Source organism: Nuphar pumila, chromosome 13, assembly GCF_984573655.1.
Source record: "Nuphar pumila chromosome 13, dmNupPumi1.hap1.1, whole genome shotgun sequence".
Classification (NCBI taxonomy): domain Eukaryota; kingdom Viridiplantae; phylum Streptophyta; class Magnoliopsida; order Nymphaeales; family Nymphaeaceae; genus Nuphar; species Nuphar pumila.
Genome location: NC_143261.1, coordinates 9704877 through 9723592, shown reverse-complemented (window position 1 = coordinate 9723592; position 18716 = coordinate 9704877). Strand labels below are relative to the sequence as shown.

The following is an 18716-nucleotide window of genomic DNA, read 5'->3' as shown; positions in this document are numbered from 1 at the left end:
ATGTTGGCGTCCATGCTCTCGTCCAAGTCTTGACCCAGATCTACAATGAAATTCAGATCCAGAGCGAATTGAATTAGGTCAGGATTGTTCCTTCACTCTTTCGTATAAGAAGGCTAACTTGCCTCACTCTCTAAAAATACTCTTAAGAATCTCAAGATTCAAAATCTTTGGGTGAGATTTAGGACCAAAGCTTCTAATCTACCCAAGATTCAAATACGAAGCATCCAGACCTTGCATCAATTTAATTCTAAGGCCATGGATCTATAGTCATTAATCGACTTTCCTCCCTTTGTCTTATGAGGGCATACCTGTGGTTATTATTCAGAAAAGTTTTTCCTTGCTCTTAAGAGTGTGTTTGGTAGCATTCGTGAGATTCAGACTCGTGCAAATGAGAGAATGCATAGCCAACCAAATATTAGAAAATAAAACCATGAGAAACTGAATTGATTTGAAATCACATTTGGGGTGAAATACTCATATCTCACGTGTTTTCAGATCATATATTTCAGCTTGTGATTGGAATCATATCACTCCAAACAACATGAGATGTAACCAAACATACCCTTGGTTGTGAATGCCGACATTTCTCACTCATCTCTGTCAAGGCCGATGAGAGCAGGGCTTTCCCTTGGATTGGCCAAGAAAAAGAAAGTAGACATTTCTCACTCCAATTATTATGATGTACTATTTAGATTCCAACAACAACAACTACCCCTTCATCCCAAAACAATTGGGGTCGGCGATATGAACCAACAAAGAAAATCATTATGGGTCTTCCACATGAATCCTTCTCCTCCATTCATTTCTATCCAATGTCATGTCCTCGGTGAGGTTTAAAGCATTCATATCATTTCTTATCACCTCCATCCATGTCTTCCTAGGCCTACCCCGACCTCTTTTAACTATTTAGATTCCAACAATTAAATGAAATTGAATTTCATTATCGCCAACATAATCTGTGACAAGGGTTGGCAAGGAATGGATTTCAATTACACCAGAATGGATGGTAGAAATATAAAAAGCATCACTCCATAAGTCTTCCAATTCTCTCTCTCCCCTTTTTTCTTTAAAATTTGGTTAAATATTTTTCCATTTTTTAAATATCACTAAAGAAACTTTACCTGTGAAAAGAAATATTTCAATCTACTATTTTGAGAATTCATCGAATATGATGTTCGTTGATATGTGTGTAAGAGCACTAATTCTAAATTTAAATCATAACCTTTTAGTTCTTTTTTTTTCTATAAAAAAGAGAGGGGTAAGGGCCTTTATCCCTTTATTGAGAAACTATATACAGATGTACAACAGAGATACACACCTATACAGTCAAACCAACAAATCATTAATGTGCAGGTTAAGCTCATTATACACATACCAGTTAGCTGACTTATTGGTCTAACTGGTATCCATATTGCGCATCAAGAAAAAAAATAAGAGCACAAGTGGAGAAACAAAAACCATTCTCAACTACAGAGATACTACCAACCAGAGTAAGCAAATCCTGCAAGTTAGGGGTGACCCTATGAGTGTCATTCAGTGAGCTGAGCCAATTTTCCAAAGGGGCATAGGAAGTGGAGATGGAGATTTGTTGCCCTTGGCTATTATGCAACGATAATAAATCCTCCAAAATCCAAGACTATATACATCACAAGGCCCCACATGATCTCCTGCTCACAGGAAGGAGCCTAGAAAATCTCTAATACTAAACGCATATTTAATACGTCTGCCTTCACTCCAATGCAAAATCTGTACGTGAATATGCTTAGCTCCAGGAGGTGGCCACGCTTCAGGTATTATACCTAGAACAAGCCAGACTTTAACTAACTTCCTTTGCTCATCTGACCAAGGAATTCTCCAAATTCAGTCAAAACAAGCCTGCCATGCTTCCTTCATTTTACTGAGTGAGTACATCGCAGCTCCATGACAAATCTGATTAATAAAGAACCATAGCTTCTAAACAATAGTATGAAAGACCATGTCAGCTCCATGACAACCTGCACTAGAGAAATGAAAGGATACCAAGAACCCCGCAACTTAGATATGTGTCATTCAACCATTTACTTTGATTGCATTAGACTAGGTGCATTGCATATAATTTATTTCATTATATTTTGTTTATCAATACTAATATTTTGGTTCTCTTGTAGGATGCTGAAGATGATCAACGTAGAGGAGCTGATAGAGGCATGGATGGAGGGCAGATCGAGACAATGAAGAGGATGATGCCCCGAATCTTGGCGAGGATTAGATTCATTTATTTAATTTGTTTCACGTACTTGTAACTAATTAGAACTTGGCAAGGATTGTACTGTAACTTATAACTTGTGTTAAATTTGTTTCACCTGCTTTGTATATGTATTTTTTATGTGTACTTTATTTTTTATACACAGGTTATATAAATTATATAACAAGAAATTTTTTTCGATATTCATATTTCAAATTTTTTTTTTTAAATTTGCGATGGATATTATCCGTCTCTAATATCCGTCACCAATTTAAATCAATCAATGTTTTGCGACAGAATTTAATCTGTCGCTAATCCCTTACTCAATTGGCGATAGACATTAGTGACAGATATGTATTCATCATTAAATTTTAGCCATGGATTAGTGATAGAATACATTCCTTTGTAAAACCAAATCAGTCCTTATTTAGCGATGGATTAGTGACATACATTATTTGTCGCTAATACATCATTAATTAGTAACGAATTGGCGACATACAAATTTTGTCGCATTTTAGCGACCAGGATTATACGATGGCCAATTTTCATCGTTAATCCATTGTTAATCCGTCACTAAACATGTTAGCGACGGATTAACGATGGATAGCGTCAGTCGCTAATCCACATTTTTCTTGTAGTGTAAGTTTTTTTATTAGAAAACAATGAAACAAATATGTCAGTATCACTACAAGAAACTTGTGGATTAGCGATGACCTAAATTCGTCGCTAATCCAACGCTAATCTGTCGCTAAACAGTTTAGCGACAGATTAGCGTCAGATAACTTTCATCACGATTTTTTGATGCTAAGTAGTGTCAGAACTTATCCGTCGCTAATTTCGTCACTAATTTGCGACAGATTAGCGACGTACATGATCCATCACGAGTCCTTCACTATTTTAAATTAGTGATGGATAATATCCGTCGCTAATCCATCATTAAATTTAAAAAAAAAATTTTTTGCTCGCTGTTGGCGCCTTCTCCGACAGAGAGCAATTTTTTTCATAGAACCGACGCGTTTCAGCATCGGGACGCTCTTCCGCAGCGAGCCAGTCACGATGGGAGAAGGGGTCATAGTGGAGACGGGATCTAGCGAGGGAGAGGCGGGACGAGCGGTGGAGATTGACGATGGGCACCGCCAAGAGGAGCAGTCAAGGCAGGCGGCGTAGCCAGGATTGACGGGGGAGAACTTGCAGGAGGCGTCGGGCTGGACGACGACGCGGAGGATGGAGGTGTCGTTGGTCCCCGAGCAGGAGGAGACGGGGATGGAGGGATCACTGCAGAGTGACACACAATCTGAGATGGAGCAGGGCCCGCCGAAGTCGGTAAGGATGCTGGCATTAACGGCGATGATGTAGGCCATGGTGAGGAATGTGGTTGTCCCCGCCCTGATCTCGGTGGTGAAGCTGGACCTGCGCTCCTCGAGCTTGAAGTAGCGGTCCACTCTGTTCCTGCCCACACCGTGGTTCAGCCGGCTCAACGCCCTCTTCCAACTGCCCTCCGTGGTGCGAGAGGCCGCTGCGCGTCGTTAGAGGAAGGATGAGGCTTCTGGCATCCTGAGAAGCGCCTCAAGTGGGGACGGTTTAAATCGAACAGGGGGAGGGAAAAACGGAGGGAGAGAAAAATTTTGAACGGGGGTAGGGAAAATTTTGCGCCTTAGGTGGGACAGTTTAAATCGAAAATTAGCGACGAAATTACCGAGGGACGAAAAAATTCTCTCGCTAATTTTTTATTTAAACCGTCCCACCTGAGGCACGAAATTTTCCCTCGTTAATTTTGTCGCTAAGTCCACATTTAGTGTGTGAATAATAGCACAGGTTGTCCCTTATAGCCAAGTGAGAGATGTAAGAATATGGTTGCTATAAAGCAACAATTGAAAGGGCCACCCCAACGGTTGCATCTCTCTCAATAGTGGCATATAATTATGTAATGTTAACTTTATGAACAATAAAATAACATAAATTAAGATAATAAAATAAAAAAAATACAGTTACATAACTAAGGATCAAGGGTTGGGATCCTTGGGATTAAAGGATCACTTCTCCATTGGACACATCCCAATTCAACTCACTTTTAAGATTACAAGAAAGTCCTTAGGGTCTGGTTTTACAGAGCATGCAAGTGCAAGTAATTATAGAACTTCTGAAATCCAATAAACAAGGAAATCTCAAAGGTTAGAGGTTGTGAGATAAATTATCTTTCCGTGTGTAATTGCACAGGCCGTTTGACTCAATCCTTCCAACGAGTGCAGTCGTAATCGATGATTTCTCTGCCAAATCACTGATAAACCACAATTGGCTTCACAGGCAAGTTGGCAACCCAATTTTTCTTAGAAATTCTTGGCTCACCAACTTGTTGATGAATCAAGTGATTTAATCGTGATATATCACCCTGGTAACATGATCTCATGGCTATTGGTATGCTTAAGAGAGAGATCATTAATTATGGACTTATTCCTTCATTGGTTGGGCTAATTGAAAAAAACTGAAGAATTGAAGAAGATAAAAAATGATGAGAATTTGATTAAATTTTCTTGATTACAGCAAATTACAAAAGGTGAGTACATAAATACAACTTGTATTGGTCTGCCAGAGTGGTCGACTCCTACTCTTCAAATATAGGTAACAACTGTTATCAATAAGCTCACAAAAGTAGTTGATGAGATCTCATCTTAACTGAATGCTACAAACGTAAGTGATAACTCATTATCAATAGATAACGAGAAATCTTATCTTAACGGAATGCTACAAATGTAAGTGATAGCTCATTATCAATAGATAACAAGTTCATCATAACTAAATGGCAAAATGTAGGTGATAACTCGTTATCAATAGATAATGAGTTATCTGAATCAACTAATATGCCCCCTCAAGTTGGAGCATGTGGATCGAGCATGCCCAACTTGATCTTCAGAAGTGAGAGTTGTGCATTGCCCAAGGCCTTGGTGAAAACGTCATCACACTGTGAATGGGTGGAATAAACTGAGTATGAATTAACCTATTTTTAATTTTCTCTCGAATGAGATGAGAATCAATTTTGATGTGTTTGGTGCACTCATGGTAAACAATGCTAGCAGCAATATGCAGTGCTGCTCGATTGTCACAAAATAGAGTCATGGGCTGAGGATGAGAGATCCCAAAGTCGGTCAAAAAATATTTGACCCAAATGAGCTCACAAGTTGCTAATGCCATAGAATGATACTTGGTCTCTGCAGATGATCGAGAGAAAGTGAACTGTTTCTTTAATTTTCACAAAATCAGACTTAGGCTGATCATAATGCATTATCAAGAAGTAGATTTGCGGGTTAGTGGGCAAGAAGCCCAATCTTAATCAGATTAGCTGAGAACAGTCAACATGCTAGATGAATTCATTAGAATCACTTGGCCCCAAGGTACTTTTGAGATAGCGCAAAATCTGGAGGGCAACATCCATATGAGGAATGCGTGGATGGATTAAGAATTGGCTTAGAATGTGGATGGCATAGGAGATGTCAAGGCATGTGATGGTGAGATATATCAATCCACTAATCAACCATCGATAAAGACTTGGATCTTCCAAAGGGGATCCATCTTCATTATTGAACTTTGAATTTCGCTTAATGAGAAAGGAATATGGATTTGAGCTCAGATATCCAATGTCTTCCAATATATCCAATGTATACTTGTGTTGAGAGAGAAAAATCTCTTACTTGGAGCAAGCCATTTCAATGCCTAGGAAATATTTGAGAGTGCCGAGATCTTTAAGGCAAAATTTTTGATTAAAATTCTGTTTGAGGGTGCTGATCTAATCAAGATTATCTCCTACAATGATTATGTCATCCACGTACACCAAGATGAATAGGTGGTGAGCATTATCGGTTTGGGAGAATAAAGAGTAATCAACCTTGAATTAAATAAAACCAATTTTCCTTAAGTAAGAGGAGAGCTTCACAAACCAGTTCCACGATGATTGTTTGAGACCGCAAAGAGATTTATGTAGGCAGGACACTTGGTGTGCCCCTTGATGAGAGAATCGGGAAGGAAGCCGCATGTATACCTCTTCATCGAGATCACCATGAAGGAATGCATTGTTGACATCAATTTGAAAAAGATGCCAATTACGGATATAAGCAATGGCAAGAAGGCAACAAACGACGACCATCTTGGCTACTGAAACAAACGTCTCATTGTAATCAAGACATTTGATTTGAGTATACCTTTTAGCAACCAAGCGAGCCTTATAACGTTCAATGGAACCATCAAACCAAAATTTAACTTTATAGACCCATTTGCAATCGACAGGATACTTACCTTTAGGTAAGGTCATCACTGTCCAAGTATGGTTCGCCTCAAGTACTCAGATTTCAGCAGACATGGCATCATGCTAATGTTGGTGTTTCATGGCTTAAAGAAAAGTCTTTGGCTCAAAATTTTGAGTGATGGCGTCTAATAAAAATCTATGGGAAGGAGAGAAGCGCTAATATGCAAGCTAATGGTTAAGAGGATGGTGGGTACTTAAGCCATGTCACACGATGCATTTGATTAGAGTACGGGGGCTGCAGAGTAACACTTGAAATCCTTGAGGTAGGAAGGTGGTTGGAGAGAACGATCAGATCTGCGAAGGTGAAGCATGTCTTGGAGGCTTTGGGTGGTGACATGAATGGACAGGTCATCAGAAGTAGACGAGGATGCAGGAGCATATGGGGTAATCAGGATAGTGGGCAAAGGCTCAAGGGCTTGATGCTCTGGAGAGAAGTCTTAGGGTTCAAATATGGGCATGGGTATAACATTATTAGCATCAATAGAAGGAGCTTTATGATCTTGAAATGTGAAAACATTGTCATAAAATTTGACATCTCAACTGACAAAGATCATAAACTTTATAACCAACTTGACCATATGGATATCCTACAAAGATGCATTGTTTGGCACGTGTGTCAAATTTGTGGGTATGATTGATGTTAAAAGCATAATATAAGCATCCAAATATGTGTAAATGATCATATTTGGGTGTTTGGTTGTATATCTTATAGGGATTTTTACTCATCAAGGGTTTTGAGGGGAGTCAATTAATAAGGTATGTTGTAGTAAGAACACATTCCACACAGAATTTGATTGGTAAATTGGATTGAAATCGAAAGGCTCGAACCGCATTCAATAAACTCTATGTTTACGTTCAACAACTCTGTTTTGTTGCGGAGTTGCTATGCAACTATGCTTATGGTTAATTCCATTTTCTCTAAAAAAAATTTGCATGTCATTTAAAAAAAATCGGTTCCATTGTCAAATCTAATACTCAAAACGTTGGTTTGAAATTGATTTTGAATCAACACGATAAATTTTTTGATAATATTGAATGTCTCAGACTTATACCTCATGAGATATACTCACATGCATCTATTGTAGTCATCTACTATGGACGAGAAAAAATGAGCTTCTGATATAGGAGTGTGATATGCACCCCATATATCATAATGTAGTAACTCAAATGGTTTGGAAGAGGATATGGTCCCATGAGGAAATGGCAACCTGGTTTGTTTGACCTTAATCTTCATGAGAAATTTTATCATTAACTTTATTAGAATTAATAAAAATTTAAAGTCAGGAATTTGATAAATGTCCATGTCTAAGGTGCCAAATTGAAGGAGATGAAGCATTCAAGGCATGGTTAGCACCGTTCTCAAGGATGTAAAGATTCACTTACAGCCTACCCATTCCAATCATCATCTTCGAGTACGGGCCCTAAAAAACACAATGATTTTCTTTAAACACAACCTTATATTTTAAATCATGAACTAATTTACTAACTGAGATGGGGTTGAATTTGAAATGAGAAACATATAAGACATTGTATAAAGTAATTATGGAAGTCAATATGACGCTGCCACTGTGAGTGACAGGGGCAGATGTCCCATCAGAAAGGTCGATGGGTGGGAAGGAGATTGGCACCGAGATGAAAGGTTGGATATTGAGTTTGTGATATGATCTATGACCCTTGAATCTATAATCCAATATTGAGATGCAAATAAACAAATGGATGGTTTGGGTATATTACCTGCAATGTTAGCCATATATGGAGTGTTTTGGTTACCTAGATTGGCAATGCTCATAATCTTATTATATTATTCTTGGGTAAGTTTGAGAAGAGAAGAACTGAAAATTAGTTTTTCAGGTTCGGTTGTGGATGAGCATGCATTAGCCTGGTTGATGAAGCAAGCATTAGAAGAACCCCTTGATCGGTTAGGAAAACTATGAAGGTAATAGCATTTTGGCTTGATATGACCCAGATGTCCACAATGTTCACATTTTGGTCTGGGTTGTGTCAACTTTGATAGGTAGATTGCCTCGATCGATTGCCACAATAGCTGGTTCATGGGATGGTGTGAGATGAAGGTCACGTTGTTGTTCTTGAATAATCAATGAATAGTCCTTGGATATATTTGGTAAGGGTGTCATGAGAAGTAATTGACCCTGGATGGCACTAAAACTGTCATTAAGGCCCATCAAAAATTAAATGAGCATTTCTCATTGTTGGAGATCTTGAATAACCTTCATAGCCTCACACGAGCAAGGCGAAATATCAATGTATATGAATATTTCATCCTATAACCCTTTCAGCTTGGTGAAATATACCATTACTAAAGATTGTTCTTGCTTGAGATTCATTATCTCTTATTGGATTTAATATATTCTAGGAGAGTTCGATTGAGAGAACCTCTCACGAAGCCCTGCCCAAACCTCAACTATAGTTTGAACATAAATGACGTTGGATGCTAAATCCTTGTTAATGGAGTTGAGCAACCAAGATAACACCATATTGTTGCACCGCTCCCATATTACAACATTTGTTGATGAAGATTTAGGTTTTATGATTGATTCATCAATGAAATCCAATTTATTCTTAGTACTTAGTGCCATAACCATAGCTCTACCCCACATCGAGTAGTTATCTCCAACAAGTTGTTGCAACACTAAGAATATCCCTAAATTATCTGAGTGATAGAGAAATAAAGGATTGACTGTTGATTCCTGAGCGTTCTTAGATGAACCGACACCACTGTTGATACTATCAGAAGGCATTAAAAAAAAATTGAAGGTGCTGAAGATAATAATCACTAGCAATGGCCTGGTAACATGCAATGGCCAAACTGAAGGTCGATCTGGCAAGATGAAATGCACATGATCAAAGTCCCAGATCTAATACCATGAAGAAAACTGAAGAATTGAAGAGGATAAAAAATGACGAGAATCTGATTATTTTTTTATTACAACAAATTACAAAAGGTGAGTAAATAAATACAACTTGTATTGGTCTGTCAGAGTGGTCGACTCCTACTCCTCAAATGTAGGTAACAACCGTTATCAATAAGCCCACAAAAGTAGTTGATGAGATCTCATCTTAACTAAATGCTACAAAGGTAAGTGATAACTCGTTATCAATAGATAATGAGAGATCTTATCTTAACTGAATGCTACAAATGTAATAGATAACAAGTCATTGTAACTGAATTCCACAAATGTAGGTGATAACTAATACCAATGAATCCCATCAACATGTTAAAAAAGCTAAAAGATTTAATATTTATTATAAATGTATTACTTTATAACCTAATAATAAAATCAAAATTTTTATAATCTACCAATAAAGAGAAGATATTAATATGTAAGTAAAAATTAAAAATAAAAACTAAATATACAAACAATAGAAGTAGTTTATATTTAATAGTTGCAATAATAATCTAAAAAAAATAATCCTTTCTTATAATTAGGTAAACCACATGTTCCATTTAAGCTTCATTAACTTTAGAACCCTTTTCTGTCAAAAAAAAAAAATCCTTGTTAGCATAGATTATATAGATTGGTTTTTCATTCTAATCGATACGTATCCAAGGATATAACACTTTTGATAAATTTTTATTTATCTATATTCTGAAAATTAATGATTTATAAAAATTAATGTGAAATTTTAATTTTTTCTGATTAATCATAATTTGTGATTTTATTGATTAATCACGATTTATGATTTGCCGATTAATCACGAGTCGACCTCTGGATGCTGAGGTTGATCCATTTTTTTTTTCCTATTAATCATGATTTGACAAGGGGAGTAATCCCAGAAGAATTGCCGAGTTCGAGGTTGGCTAAACTTTTCTACTTGATCATTATTTCCTATTTTTTCGTCTCTCTAAAATCTCCATAACCATTTTCTTCATTTGCATCTAAATGTAATAATATCCTTACCCATTGACAACCCTACTAAATAGTAATGTCTTAATCCATCTGCATCCCTACCTAACATCACAAGTCTCAACTCTTAAGCCCATCCAAATACCATATTTTAAATCCTGATCCACTCAGTAAAAATCAAATACAGTATTAGGTTGGTAAGACTTAGGCTAAGTTTAGGAGCCTTGAATCGGAGGTTGTGTTATGGTTTCTGCCATTCTCTCATACTCTCTTGCTGTTTGGGAGCAGTGGCGTTGCTGAAACAATGCACTGAAAATGGCGTTGGCAGTCCCAACACTACATTTTGGCAACAGTGTTTCCATCCCATTAGCACTATTTGGACAGCTTAAGGCATTTTAGTAAGCCGTCATGATCCAATCCATTAGCACTAAGATGGGGTTGCATTGAGAGAGAGAGAGAGAGAAGGGTACGTATGCATTTGAATTACCAAATTTTTTTTGTTATGAATTCGAAATATGAAAAATGTCTGGGTATCCTTTTGTAAAATATCACAATAGTTGTCTCGAGTCCTGGAAGTCGACCCCTCAATGTAAATGATGGTCTAAATGTAAATATTTGGAAAGGCGGTGGCCTTTGTACAACTCCCATGGCAGTTTTTCAAATTTCCGTTAGCTCCTTGTCGTGTTGCGTAACTGTTAAGTCAGGTGTAATTGTGCCTCCAAGGGCATTATCGTCATCATCGCATGTAAATCCAACGGACGGTAATTTTCTATTTACTCCTATTAACAAAGTGAATGAGGGGTGTGGTTCTGGGTTTGGATTATGCTGAGAACCATATATAGGCCCGTGTGGCTGAATGGTTTGGGTACGTGTACGTAGTTGGGCTTGGGTTCAAACTTGTAATGGGTTTAGTTTACTCCGGCTCAGGTTCAAACTTGTAATGGATTTAGTTTACTCTGGCTCGGGTTCAAATAAAACTTGTAATGGGTTTAGTTTACTCCGGCTCGGATTCAAACTTGTAAGGTCTTAAATAGTACTGGTTACAAGTTTGGGTATTCGGTATTCCTGAAAACCATAGGCCTGTAAACATGATTAGGTTCGATGCGAACTGCATTAGATCGAACTAAATGGATTAGGTGGTACACATACCAGTTTTTTAGACCCCACCCTGATCCACTTTGATTCAGGTCCCCTTCTGGTTTCGGTTACAGCCAAAAATTGTAGATCAATGAGTAAATGGTTTTCTTTGCAAATTGGGATTAGATTTATGCTGATAGGGTCTTATATCGGTCTGGTTCCAGTTTTGGGTATTAATGAAAGCCATAGACCTGTATAAGTGAATGGGTTGGACTCATATGAATTAAGTCCAAACGGGTTTGATTACACAGACTAATCAGGATGAATCAGAACTGGTTTGAGTTTCGGTATTCTTGAAACCCATAGACCTGTACTGTATGTGTAAGGACAATGTTACAAGTATTGGTATCGGTCAATTCACCTGAATGGTTCGCCAAACGATACATGATTGTGATGAGATCAAATATGATCCGATCTGGGTTCGGAACCACTTGGGCTCGAACCATGATTGTGAATCTGGGAGCTTTGAACCATACCAGGCTCAAACGAAGAAAATATATAACATGAGAAATTGAATTGTTCGTTGAAGTTGTCTTGTGAGATTTTCAAAATATCATGATAAATTCATTCATCGCATTTTTTATCATAACATTTAAGTTTTTAATTGCGACTTTTTTTTTTGTGGGAAAACGTTCGGTTTTATTTTTTATTTTTATTTCTTCATAAAAAGCAATATCTTAATTTCGTAATTCGTTTGTTGTTGCTGATATTTTGCTAAAAAATGCAAGAAATATGAAAAGTTTTCAATTTCTCACGGTATTCCGGGTGTCGAGAACTCAAGATTTTGCCGTTTTAAACGGTTTGTCACTACGAATTCCTGACTTGATTTTTATACTCAACACGAGTAAATGATAGGAGTCATGATATTTAAAAATTGGGAAAAAACAAGAAATTCCGGGAGAAACTGAGAAAAGGAAGAAAAAGAAGGGAAGATGGCTAAGTGATAACGTGGAGCGGTAGCGGTTTTTTTGAATCTGGCCTCTCGGAGAAAGGAGGAGGAGAAGAAGTAGAAGCGTTCCGACTGCACGAGGAAGGATCGTTTCGTTTTCTTCTGTTTTTGGGATTCTTGGTGCCACCCAGAAGCCGTTTTCTGTGTGTTTCAGAGAGAGAGAGAGAGAGAGAGAGAGAGAGAGAGAGAGAGAGAGAGAGAGAGAGAGAGAGAGAGAGAGAGAGAGAGGTTTTGTTGGGTGTCGCGAGATTTTAGGAAGGCTGCGTTCTCCTCTCGCTTCACAGTCGGGAACCGCTACGGAGGGCCCGAAATGGGGTTGTTTTCCGGCATTCTGATCGGAATGATCGCCGGAATCGCGTTGATGGCCGGTTGGAAAGAAATGATGAGGTACCGCAGCGACAAACGCGTTACCAAGGTACTCCCCATCATTTTTATCCTCTACGAGTTACGATCTCCTTTATCATATTATTCTCATTCTTGCTTCGTTCTTTTGGGTTTTCGTCGGGAAGCAATTTCGATCTCCATTTAGTGCTTGTTGGGTATATTACTATTCGTTGTCTTTTCCAATCTTTTTTCTTTTGTTCCTTTGGTTCCTGATTCACGATCATCTTGAATTGGTGATCGACTGGTTTAGAAATCATAATCAGGGTTGAGTTGTAGAGAATTTCGTGTCGGGGATTCCTGCTTTATTTGTTTTTACTCAATGGAATAGTATTATTATCACCATTACCGTGACATTCCATTCTTGCTCCTGTTCTTGTGCTAGATTTGTATCATGTTGGAAATTGTATGAAATCCATGCATCCATGTTGAATATGTGTGTATTTGATGCAATATGCTATGAGATTCTGCTAAATAATAAATGCACTTGTATTATATATAGTACTGTCTCCATTACCATGAGAGTGTAGATTTGCTGCATTGTTTGTGTTCATTCTGCTAGAAAAAATTCTCCTCACAAACTACATAACTAACGTTTATACCATAATTTGTTATCATAAGGTGTTCATTTGTCAGCCTGTCTCTCTCCTGTTTCTTTTCCTCTTTCTTCAATAACATTTATTGTTTCTTCTCTCTCTCTCAATATATATATATATATGCATTTTAAATTTCCCAATTTCTATTTCATTAGGCCAAATGCACATAAGAAATGTTTCCTTATGACAGGCAGTTGATCTAAAACTTTTAGGATCTCTAAGCAGAGATGATTTGAAGAAGATTTGTGGTGATAAATTTCCAGAGTGGGTATCTTTTCCAGCATTTGAACAGGTCAGGTATCTTTTCATAAGTACATACATTGTTTTTTCCATTTTCTTTCTAGTGTAATGTTCGACCTTATTTATTATTTTTCTGTTTTTTGCTGCAATATGCATGTTTATGAGACATTAATTACCCTGATCAATGGAAAAAAGTACCCTGATCAATGAAGTTAAAAAGACTTTGTGCTAAGTTCATTATGTTTTCCCTGTGATGCTTTCCCTGTTTAAGTTTTAATTAGATATTTACACCAAGAGATTTATGCTGTTTGCAAAGTTAAACTGTTGAAACTTTATTATATGGAGCTTCCTTTATATTTATATTTGGATGGGTTTTGGAGTTTGATTAAGATGAATAGCCCTTTATGTAGGATGTTAAATTAGGCTATTCTATGTTTTTTTAATTTTATCCTTGTGTGGGTGATTGTTCACTTGTTCCATAAGCTCATACTGAAGGAAAGCATAGATTGCATGTGATGAGTCATGGTTGATCTCATAATATGTATACAATTAGCTTTAGCATAATCTATGCTGTCATTTTTTCACATTGGAACTCGCATAAACTGCATAAGCAAACTACCATTTCATTGGGTAGGTTATGCTGCTCTACACAGACCTCTTCTTGTCATAGTTTGCTCTGTTTCTGAGATTCTATAAGTAGCAAGAAGGCAAATCCATGAACATAATTTATAGTGCTCATTATTTCAATGGACCAAATTTTTTTAGCCTGGGAGACTAGTGCTAGTCAAACATTTTTAATTTTCATGACAAGTCTTGGTTTTACTATTTAGAGTTGTGAAAAGTTTTTAGAAAAATGTTACGATCTAGAAAAAAATTGACAAAGTACTACTTGTATCCAATATCCACAAAGTGTTGGAAATTGGAAGCTCTTGACTGGTATTAGTGGATTTGCTATGGATGGTTACAACTAGCATTGAGAAAGATTATTAGTGGCAACTTTTTTGAGCATGAGAAACAAGTGGTTCACCTTCTGCTTGCTTTGGTTCTCAATTACTTTTATTATCAACTTTACATTGCTTAATACATTAACAGTCACTCTTTTCAATGTTTAGCTTCCTAAACGAGTTAAGACAACCTTTGAGGGGCTCTTCCAAATTATGCCCACAGTATCTGAGTTTTTGGGTCCTTACTTTTCCATCTTGGACACGTTTAGCATATTTGAACTCTGGCAATCTACTTGCTTCCTTTGTATATTATTTTAAGAAAAGGATACTTTTTTTTTTCAAATGGAGACAAAACTCCATTAGAAATTTAGAACCATGATTACAATTATTGTAAGAATTTTGAGGAACACAGAAAAGAAAATGTGTTATCTTGTCAATTGACAGAAAGCTACAATGAAATCTCTATTTATTGAAACAACTGTCTTTTTGTTGTTAGAATGAATGTATTGCAATTTTATCATGTTATGTCCTTTTTATGAGCAATTTATTGGAACTGAAAAACTGTTTATTTATATTATTTTCATGTTCTAAAAATGGTTTATTTGGTGAATATTTCCTGATAAAAGTTTAATAAAAGGAAGACATTTGGAATAATCCCTGAGAAAAATGTGGCCACTTAAATCTCATTTGATACTTTTGTTACTATTATTAAGGCTGCCAATGGAGTGTAGTAGTCACCATTACATTGTATTGGTGTTACTTCGAGACGAGGCCTATGCTGTTTGTGATGCATCAAGAACCTGTCTTTGATATACCATTCTTTGGATATATATATATATATATATATATATATATATCCAAAGGATGGAAGTAACGTCGAACGAGCGCGCATGCTTATTCTGCGTTAAATGACCCTTTAGCAGCTGTCAGAAACCTCCGGGGACTTTTTAATAACATGTGGCTCGCGTTTGCGTGTCCGATGCTTTCCTGCTATTCTCTTCCCTATATATATATATATATATATATATATATATATATATATATATATATATATATATATATATAGAGAGAGAGAGAGAGAGAGAGAGAGAGAGAGAGAGAGCGCTAATGTATGAACCACGATTTTCATGGATTTTTTGTTCTTTTCTCTTGAATCTAGCTGTACGGATGTGATCTACACGCTTGGTTTTATAAGAAACCACTCTTGAATCATTCGATTTTGATGCATAAACAAGAATTTTTTAAGGCTTTAAAATCAATGGCTCATAATATTCATAAATATTCAAGAACTCAAAAATCTCATTTTTTCGTCGAAAATACACGTCCAATGGTTGATTCCTAGCTCTCATATTTCTAGTTCTCATATTCTAGGGACTCTCTCTCTATATCTATCTATCTATCTATCTATCTATCTATCTATATATATATATATATATATATATATATATATATATATATATAGGGGAAAATGTCTGCTACACTCATGGGTTCCAAACCCCATAGTGAAGACCTTTAAAATTTTCTGTTTTGGCACATCTAACCCTCCAGATGTAATCTAGATGGTTGCTTTACTAGAAACCATTCCTTATATTATGTTTTCTAAATGTATGCCAGATTTTCTGTGGGTTGTAAAAACAACAGCCTACAATGTAATGAATTTTCAACACTCAAAATCTTATTTTTACATTGAAAAAGTATGATTTAAAGATTGATTCCTACTATTTTGACCGTGCCAAACACATCCATGGGGTCAGATTTGGTCATAACAGCCTCCCCGTGAGTTTCAACTAGGGGTTTTAAACCAAGAGGGTTGCCAATTCCTCCCCCCTCCCCACCCACCACGCACACATATGGAGCATGGAGTAGGTACCTACCAAAGTTAGGAGCCTACTGCAAGCAAACAAGTGTTTTTGGGGTATTTTTTGCAAATCTGACCCTGCAAATGCAGTCAGCATGGTCGATTTGCTAGAAAATGACACTTGGATCATGATTTTTTTGATGAAAAATGTGAATTTTTCAGTTTGAATATTTATGAAAATTGTAAACCATCTATTATAAAAACCATCTATTTTTAGAGCTTATAAAAACCCACCTACATGTTGTAATCAGGCAATTCAAGAGTCCAATCCTATAAAATCAAGAAGGTAGAACACATCTATGTAGTCATATTTGAGAAAAAAATGAAAAAAAAACTTTAGAAGGCTGGTAGGCTGGCTCTAGTAACAGATCGGAGTAGGCAGCTACTTCTCTACTCTGTATATATATATATATATATGTATATATATATATGTATATGTGTGTGTGTGTGTGTGTGTCTTAGTCACATATATTGCTCTCATCACTATCTTTGTAAGTCAAAATCTTTGGCTATTGCTAAATTTTGATAAAATCTGGGAAAATATTTACATTTACAAGAGTGAAAATATAAAGTTGTGCAAAAAACTAAGAAAAGAGTAGGTTTTAGTATTTTCCCAAAAAATGAAAATAGAACACTGTAAGTTTTTAATATAAAGTGATAATATCATGATGCTTTTAATTTGCTAATATTTTGAAAATATGATGATAATTTCCATTTATAATTGCTTTACACTATATCATGATAGTGATTTAATAGATATATATAATTTTCATTGTTCATTCTGATCTTTAGATCAGCTTCCAATGCAAATGTTGCATGGTTTTTTTCTCATTTTGGTAGAACTTTGGTGTCGTAATTTCCTGACTGTTGGTGCTACAAGCCTGATGTGTGGTTTTTTTTGGGAGAAACTGCAGGTAAAGTGGCTAAACAAGCAAATCAGCAAATTGTGGCCTTTTGTTGCTGAAGTAAGTGGTGAAAACGTCTTTGTAGTGATGCCTATAGATTGTTTTTGTGTGGTTTTTTTACTTAAAGATACTCTCATATTATGATGTTAATCTTGCAGAGGTGATGATAGTGCCATCAGTGGCTTTTATGCAGTTTAATATATTGTCCTGAGCAGCTTGTGAACTGTTGCCAATATGCAACTATCAAATTAAGTCTTTTTTTATTATTCCTTACTAAATTTCTATTGCTCATTGACATGGTTCTTTGAATCACTTGCTAAAGAAATTATGTCACTAATGTCAGATGGATCAGCATCAACTTGTTCTGTGAATTGTTTTCTCTTGATGTCCTTTATGTTATTACTGGTTGCTGAATATGAGATGATTTTTTAATCAGAAACAGGATTTTGACATTTATTAAATTATCTTGATATCATAACCTTAAATTTTTCATTTCTGTTTGAATAAATTACAAAGAACTGCAACTTTATATGTTGGCACTTGAACAGTGTACTTGATGCTTATAACATGTTGATATAACTTGAGGCAGTTTTGCTTATGTTATATCAACATGTTATAATCTCTCTCTCTCTCTCTCTCTCTCTCTCTCTCTCCTTGCATGTAACTGACCACTTTGTTTCAGGCTGCAAGTATGGTGATTAAAGAATCTGTTGAACCCACATTGGAACAATACCGGCCTCCTGGGATATCATCATTAAAGTTTAGCAAGCTTTTCCTTGGGAACGTTCCTCCCAAAATTGAAGGTTATGGTTAGCTTTTTCCCATTGATTTTACATATAATAATCTTTTTCTTTTTACCCTTCGAGGGCTATTGCTTGTTAAGAGGTAAAGTGCTTGGGCTTCCATTGGAAGATCAAAGGCTCGAGTTCTGGCACAACCGCTTCATGCAAAAGGCAGAAAGTTGGGTCTGTCTCTAAATATGGGACCACAGTTAGTGTGACCTTTCAATTTTTTTCTTGGCATTTTCCTGTATGATATTCAGGTCGTAGATTATTAATATTATTTGAGGATGAAATTATACTAGTTTAATCTTTTTAGTTTTTGGAATATTGCTCATCATAGGAAGTTAATATAGACATTGCCATGAATGCTGCTAAGAAATTCACAGAAACAATTGGCACTCTATATTAGAGTATGCTCCTGTCCATTATCGTACATAAGTTACAAAAACTGGGGTATCTAGAGTTTTCACAAAAAGTTCACTGGGGAAGTCAAACTGGAAAATGTTGAAGTCAATGATTTGATGTGATACTTAAGAG

General features: G+C 36.3%; 1 protein-coding gene across 1 annotated transcript in view; it reads left to right on the top strand.

Annotated features, from left to right (window-relative positions):
- Positions 1-12783: 12783 nt before the first annotated feature.
- The window catches only part of LOC149817711 (calcium-dependent lipid-binding protein-like), a 32854-nt gene continuing 26921 nt past the window's right edge, over positions 12784-18716 (top strand). The window contains exons 1-4 of the mRNA XM_089985102.1: positions 12784-12888; positions 13641-13742; positions 17407-17457; positions 18080-18200. Of these exons, the coding sequence (XP_089841228.1) occupies positions 12784-12888; positions 13641-13742; positions 17407-17457; positions 18080-18200 (379 nt within the window). The remainder of the gene's footprint in view (positions 12889-13640; positions 13743-17406; positions 17458-18079; positions 18201-18716) is intronic.